Consider the following 7,926-nt stretch of genomic DNA (forward strand, 5'->3'; position numbering starts at 1 on the left):
CCTGTACTTGGGACTTTTATCTCCTCATTAGCTATGTCTCTAGCACTCAGAAATTGGTTTCACTTTAGCTGAGAATTTCTTATCTTTTTCTCTTGGAGCCTGGCAGACCGCCGAAGCCACTGTTCGGCTCTCCTGTTTTGACTGATCTCCTCCCACCTGCCTATTTGCTCATTAATTTCTGCAGCTGGGCCAGGTGCCGAGCTGTTTTCATGTTCTCTATCATGGAAACTCTCTGGTAACAATTCAGAAAGCACACCATCATTCCCATACCTCTCAGGGACATTCTCATGGGAAACTACACTCTGAACAGGCATCTCCTGGTCATTCTCTACATCAGTATCACTGGCCAAACCATTGCCATCTTGAAACTTATCCTGCAACTCATTGACAGCCTTGTCTTCAGCATCTGCTGCTCAGATATACTGTCACTGTCCATGGAAGTCTTATCAAGGAATTAACGAATGTTGGTGATAGCTTCGAGCTGCAATATAGCTTTGTGCAAGGATGCTTGTATTGCATTGCATTGGTCCAAATCAGTTCTCAGCATCTTTCCTTAAAAAAAAATCAACTTCAACTCGGCACTTGAAGAGGCTTTTAGCAGTTAATGCCAACAGTGCAAGAACCACCAATGATCTAATCTAGTTCATGTTCCAGATCTTAAGAGGTGTTTAGGAAAGTCCCTTTTTTGAACTTGCTCAGCTATGTTGGCCATTATTTGGGAACTGCCAGGGATGATCATGGGCAGGAGAGTAACTGCCAAAAGTCACAGTATGGACTCCGAACTCTTGGCTGTTTCCACTCAGGTTTTGGCCAGCGATCGATAACTTTCTGAGGAAAGCAGCCTACGAGAGGCAAGTGCGAGTCCGCCTCCTGGTCAGCTGCTGGAAGCACTCCAAGGGCAACATGTTTCCCTTCCTGCGATCCCTAAATGCCATGCAGGACAACCGGACCCACTACAACGTGGAAGTGGTGAGTAAACTCCAGAGTTGGAGCAGTCCATGCTTGTGGGGAGGAAAACCTCTGAACTCTCACTTTCTCTCCAGTAGCTGTGCTCTTTTGGAACGGAATTTGCTGTGGCCTTTCCTTTTATACTACTGTCTCTTTGTGGTTTTTATTATCTGTGGGTTAAATGTACAGTTGCCCTCTCTATCCACGGAATCAGCACCCACTCATTCAAGCAACCACAACTTGAAAATAGAAAAATACTTTTTTAAACTTACCATATTTTTACTATCTTATCCAAGGGACTTCACTTTACTACTCCAGTGTATAGAATGGGACTTGAGCATCCACAGATTTTGAACCAAATGGACTCTAAAATGCAAAGAGTCCACTGTATAGTGTCTCATGTGCAAAAAAACAACACCTTACTATCTTAAAAAGGGACGAGTTTAGTTTCACAACTGTGTGTGTCTTTATGAGCTCCCTGCAAATAACTTGCTCCTATTTTTATCTCATTAGTTTTTTAACATTTTATCCTGTACATGTGGCCCCGCCTACTGTTACTGTGATTGTGTTTATTGTAATGCTATTTTGTTACTGTATTCATATGTTAGCTTGTTTTGTTTTTTACGCAATTTTGATGATGTTGTTTGTTGTTTATGTTTTGGTTTTATTTTGCTGTAATACGTTGTCCGGGCTTATTATTATTATTATTATTATTATTATTATTATTATTGTCAAGTTATGGGCCACAGCAGTAGTTCTCAACATTCCTAATGTCTTAGCCACTTAGTATAGTTCCTCGTGTTGTGGTGACCCCCAACCATAAAATTATTTTCATTGCTACTTCATAACTGTAATGTTGCTACTGTTATGAATCGTAACGTGAATATCTGATATGCAAGATGTATTTTCATTCACTGGACCAAATTTGGCACAAATTCCCAATATGCCCAAATTATAATACCGGGGGGGGGGAGGGGGGGCTGGGGGGATTGATTTTGCCATTTGGGAGTTGTAGTCGCTGGGATTTATAGTTCACCTACACTCAAAGAGCATTCTGAACTCCACCAACAATGGAATTCAACCAAACTTAGCACACAGAACTCCCAAGACCAACATAAAATACTGGAAGGGTTTGGTGGGCATTAACCTTGAGTTTTGGAGTTGTAGTTCACTTACATCCAGAGAGCCCTGTGGACTCGAACAATAATGGATCTGGACCAAACTTGGCACGAATACTCAATATGCCCAAATATGGTGGAGTTTGGGGGAAATAGACCTCGACAGTTTGGAGTTGTAGTTGCTGGGATTTATCGTTCATCTACAATCAAAGAGTATTCTGAATCCCACCAAAGATAAAATTGGGCCAAACTTATCACACATAACCCCCATGACCAATACAAAATACTGGAGGGATTTGAGAGGAATTGACAATGATTTAGGGGAGAGCACACTTGCTTCCCTCACCCCACTTGGATTCTTAGAAACAGTCCCCACATGGCTCAAAATTGCCCCAAATCTCTGCAAATCATGTTTTACTCCTTACAAAGCACCCAAATGCCTGCAGATCTTAAGGATTTTTTTAAAAAATGGTCAAAACTCACCTGAAGTCACTTCCAGTGATGTTAGGTATGCCAGTACAGCATGCTTGTAAGTATGCAAGGGCAGAAAATGATACCACCTTCTTCTCATTTGCAATCCCCGGCTTAAAACATATTATTATTATTATTATTATTATTATTATTATTATTACAAGTGATTTTCTCCCCATATGAGTCCCCATATCCCCATTGCCACTGTAGATGTCCCTAGCAAACTCCAGCCTTCCATCTTTTGACACTCACTCCATGTATCTCTTGTACTTTTTCTCTGCTAGAGGCTCTTTGTGGTCCCAGCAAATGAATCAGAAGCCAGGATCCCTTACGCCAGAGTCAACCACAGCAAGTTCATGGTGACGGACAAGGTGGCTTATATTGGTGAGTATCTAAAGTGGAGCCCCCTGTGGCACAGCAGGTTAAACCGCTGAGCTACAGAACTTGCTGACTGGAAGGTTGGCGGTTCGAATCCGGGGAGCGAGGTGAGCTCCCGCTGTTAGCCCCAGCTTCTGCCAATCTAGCAGTTCGAAAACATGCAAATATTGATTACTTTGAGATCTTTTGGCATGTGCAATAATAATAATAATAATAATAATAATAATAGTGCCCGCCCCCCCCCCCCCCGCGGTAGCACAGCAGGTTAAACCGCTGAGCTGCTGAACTTGCTGACCAAAAGGTTGGAATCTGGGAAGTGGGGTGAGCTCCTGCTGTTAGGCCCAGCTTCTGCCAATCTAGCAGTTTGAAAATATGCAAATGTGAGTAGATCAGTAGGTACTGCCTTGGCGGGAAGGTAATGGCACTCCATGCAGTCATGCCAGCCACATGACCTTGGAGAAGTCTACGGACAATGCTGGCTCTTCGGCTTAGAAATGGAGATGAGCACCACTCCCCAGAGTGGGACACGGTTAGACTTAATTTCAAGGGGAAACCTACCTCCATGTGAGGCATTTACAATACCTTGAGAGAATGTTGGATTGCGACCAACGTGTAACAGGTGTAACTATATGAATACTTTTCATAAATATGTAATGTATTACTCTAAAAGAAAACCTAGGACAATCCATTTTTTAAAAGATATCAAAGACTTCAGGAAGAAAAAAAATGTTTCCATGTTTTCTCTGGGCCTTCCTGTTTCTAGAAAAGACCAACAGTTTCTCAAGTACAGTCAGTCCTTCATATCCATGGATTCTGCATCCATGGATTCAACCAACTATGGCTCAAAAATATTCCTCCAGAATCCAAAATGCAATTCTAGTTCTTGCCATTTTCATAGAATTATAGAGTTGGATGAGACCTTGTGGGCCATCCAGTCCAACCCCCTGCCAAGAAGCAGGAAAATCGCATTCAAAGCACCCCCAACAGATTGCCATCCAGCCTCTGTTTAAAAGCTTCCAAAAAAGGATCCTTCACCACACTCGGGTTGTCTACCTGGCAAAATGGCATTACCTAAAATAATCCCACACCTTGTGTGACTGTGGAGCAGAACAGACAACTCCGCATCTGTATGCTTGTCCACTATGCCCTGCCTCATGTACAGAGGAAGAATTGTTGGAGGCTACAGACAATGCCGTTGCTGTTGCCCATTTTTGGTCAAAAGATATTTAGCCATCTGCACTCCTTCTGTTTTTATTGGTTTTATTTATGCAATGTTTTTGATACGAAATAATAATACCACACTCAGGGGCAGAGAGTTCCATTGCTGAACAGCTCTCACAGTCACGAAGTTCTTCCTAATATTCAGATGGAATCTCCTTTCTTGTAGTTTTACTATACATCATTGTACATAATGTATTTAACTTGAGACTGACTGAATGAATAAACAACAACAACAACCTTGAGCATTGATGGATTTTGTCATCCCCATGGGGTCATGAGACCGAACTCCTGTTGGTACTGACAGCCCACTGCAACCCTTTCTCCTTCCATTTTCCTGCAGGAACATCCAACTGGTCTGGGGATTACTTCCTCCACACAGCCGGATCTGCCTTGGTTGTGAATCAAAGCGACACAGAGGCTGGGATCCAGCCCACCCTCCGGGAGCAACTCCAGGCAGTGTTTGAACGGGACTGGGACTCTCAGTACAGTCGGGAACTGAACTCCTTGGGCCAGTGGCAGGATTCTTGCAGTCCTGTTTAGACCATCTCTACCTTCGCTTCCAGCCTTATATGGAGACCACTGTCTTAGAATGGCCAGAGTGACTTCCTCCGAACGTCACCCGAAGACAAGATCTGGTCAACGTTTGCAAGACATTGGTTCCGCCCTGGAGCTAAGCGCGAAAGGGTCTTGCTGGTGTGAAACTTCTGACTGGGGGAAATGGGTCTTTCTCTCAAATCCTTGGATAAGGAGAGAAACATACAAGCTAAGCATTAATGGATGGGGCATTGAGGGTAGGGTGGGATGGGGAGAAGAAGAATTGGGGCTTTGGCAGACACTTGTGTTCCAGTCTGCAACTGTGTCCTCTTGCCTTACAAAGCCATGGAAGCAGCAGAGGTCAATCAAATTGCACACACAAATTGGGTAAAGAAATGTTTCAGGAAGGCAAGAAAAAGAGAAAGCAACTGTTTTCTCTGTTGGAATGGCTGTAGAGATAGAGAGTGGGTTTAGATGTTAGGAAAAAATAGATATTTGACAAAAGTTAGAAAGGGTTTCAAGAAATCATGGATGAGGACTTCTTTGAGGATAGGTAAAGATTTCCTCTGATATTAAGTCCGACTCTGGGGAGTGGTGCTCATCTCCATTTCTAAGCCGAAGAACCGGCATTGTCTGTAGACACCTCCAAGGCCAGCATGACTGCATGGAGTGCCATTACCTTCCCACAGAAGTGGTACCTGTTGATCTACTCAACAGAGGCACTCCAAGTGGCCAGCTACAGGTCAAAGGACATTTAATCAACTACCAAGCTTGCAAACTTATATTTGCCTGTTTTCAAGCTGCTAGTTTGGTAGAAGCTGAGGCTAACAGCAGGAGCTCACACCACTCTCTGGTTTCGAACTGCCAACCTTTCGGTCAGCAAGTTCAGCAGCTCAATGGTTTAACCCGCTGCGCCACAAGGGGGTCCTCTTTGAGGATAGTCCTCCATTATTAGATATCACAAAGTTTTAGCAGAAATGTACAGCAGGCAGGCCTATAGCCCAGGGGAGGTGGGTAGAGGTTCAACCCCCCCCCCCAAATTTTTCATATTAAAAAAAACCTGGTTTACTCATGAATTGTAACTGGTTAACCAAATCCCATGCTAAATCTGTGAGAATCAAAAATTAAACAAGTTCCTCCAGAACTGCAAGCATTATCTCAAACAAACTTTGACAATTTATTCACACTCACCAATTAGGCACAGATATCTATCTTGCAATATAACGAAAATGGTATCAATAAAAATAGATAATTCAGAAACAATTTTGTAGTCTTTCTTTACAGCCCCAACTTATTATTATACTGTAACTTCTGAAACACAACCTACATAAGTATCAAAAGGAGAAAAGTCCAAATATCTGGTGTATATATATACTTAGGCGATCCCTCGTGTCCGGGTAGGATAATCCTCCAGCGTGGGTCCATAGTTGACTATGGAGCCCTATTTGTGATCTGCATCATCTCCCGCAGTGAGGGCATTGGTTTTCAGGTGGAAGGTGGTCCCAGTCAGGGTTGGCTTGACGCGCCTTCCTCTTGCCATGTTTCTCTCTTTCGCCCTCCATTCATGTCTCTTCAAATTCTGCAGCCAGTTTTTAAGGTTGGCTTTGAGAACAGCAACATTCCATTTTCCGTTCTTGAGTAGAGCAGCTGCTTTGGGAGATGATGGTCGGGCATCCGGACAACGTGGCAGGTCCAGCGGTGGAGGACCATCACTTAAATGCTGACGGTATTTGCTTCTTCCAGCCCGCTGATATTTGTCCGCTTGCCTTCTCAACACAACAAGGCTTTCTCATGCTGCTTATCTTCTAACCTAAACATAGGCACTTACTGATAGTAAATGTGATGAATTAACCAAAATAGATATGTATAAACACCCCATATGTTCTACAAACCCTTAGCTTAGTATCCAAAATATAAAAATATATAAAGAAATTGTGCCGTCACACCCAGACACTGCAAAATTAAAACTAAGATGTGCTTCTCTATCTTGTTTATATAGATTGCTGTATGTATTTATGTATGTATGTGTATATATACAGTCACACACATACATACACATATTATTATTATTATTATTATTATTATTATTATTATTATTTGTACTCCGCTAACATCTCCTGAAGGACTCGATGCGCCTTACAAAGGCCAAGGCCCTCAATAAAACAACAGCATAACAAATACAGTTACCTAACTCATTAGCAAACCAAAAAAAAAAACATTAAAGCAGTAAAAATAAGACAACAGAACAATACACCATGACACATTTAAAAACTAGAGCCGAACCAAATGTAATGGGTACAGTTGCTGGACATGACAAGGCAAAATGTAAGGGTTCTAGGGTAGGTGCAATGTGCAGGCAATCTTAAATCTGATGCTGGGAGTTTCCTATTCTGTAAAAGCACACCGGAACAGCCAAGTCTTCAAGCTCTTCCTAAAGACTGCCAGCATTGGGGCTTGTCTGATGTCCTTGGGGAGGGTGTTCCAAAGACGGGGGCCACCACAGAGAAGGCCCTGTCCCTCGTCCCCATGAAGCGCGCTTGTGACGCAGGCGGAATCGCGAGCAGGGCCACTCCAGATGAATGGAGGGAATGTGTGGGTTCATATATGGAGATGTGGTCACGCAGGTAGGCAGGTCCCAAACTGTTTAGGGCTTTGTAGGTAAGCACCTGCACCTTGAATTGGGACCGGAAGATGAACGGCAGCCAGTGGAGCTCCCCCATTTTAGAAATGGGGCTACAAAGTGGAATCCTCAACATGTGAGAGCGGAGAGGAGCAAACCACTGACCACCTGCTGCAATGCAACCTGAGCCCTGCCACATGCACAATGGAGGACCTTCTTGCAGCAACACCAGAAGCACTCCAAGTGGCCAGCTACTGGTCAAAGGACATTTAATCAACTACCAAACTCACACATTTTGTATTTTCTCTGTTTGTTTGCTTTGTTCTGTTAGAAATGTAATATAATTGACTGGCTGCCCTGACACGAGAAATAAATACTGGAGCTCCTTGAACAGGAGGGTTGACCTCTCTCTGTAAGGAGCACCAGTTAACAACCTGGCTGCTGCCCGTTGGACCAGCTGAAATTTCCGAGCTGTTTTCAAGGGCAGCCCCACGTAGAGTGCATTACAGTAGTCCAATCTAGAGGTGACCAAGGCATGGACCACCCCGGCCAGATCCGCCTTTACGAGGTACGGTTGCAGTTGGCGCATGAGTCTTAATTGTATGCCTTATATGTATGAATATAAAATCCAATTAA

At 43.4% G+C, this 7,926-nt stretch overlaps 1 protein-coding gene across 1 annotated transcript in view; it reads left to right on the forward strand.

Moving 5' to 3' along the window:
- Window positions 1-5,933, forward strand: part of LOC132780131 (5'-3' exonuclease PLD3) — a 31,135-nt gene extending 25,202 nt beyond the window's left edge. The window contains exons 10-12 of the mRNA XM_060783679.2: window positions 804-969; window positions 2,822-2,921; window positions 4,477-5,933. Coding sequence (XP_060639662.2) covers window positions 804-969; window positions 2,822-2,921; window positions 4,477-4,676 — 466 coding nt within the window. The 3' untranslated portion in view covers window positions 4,677-5,933. The remainder of the gene's footprint in view (window positions 1-803; window positions 970-2,821; window positions 2,922-4,476) is intronic.
- The last annotated feature ends 1,993 nt before the right edge of the window (window positions 5,934-7,926 follow it).

This window comes from Anolis sagrei, chromosome X (genome assembly GCF_037176765.1).
Source record: "Anolis sagrei isolate rAnoSag1 chromosome X, rAnoSag1.mat, whole genome shotgun sequence".
In the NCBI taxonomy this organism is placed as follows: Eukaryota; Metazoa; Chordata; class Lepidosauria; order Squamata; family Dactyloidae; genus Anolis; species Anolis sagrei.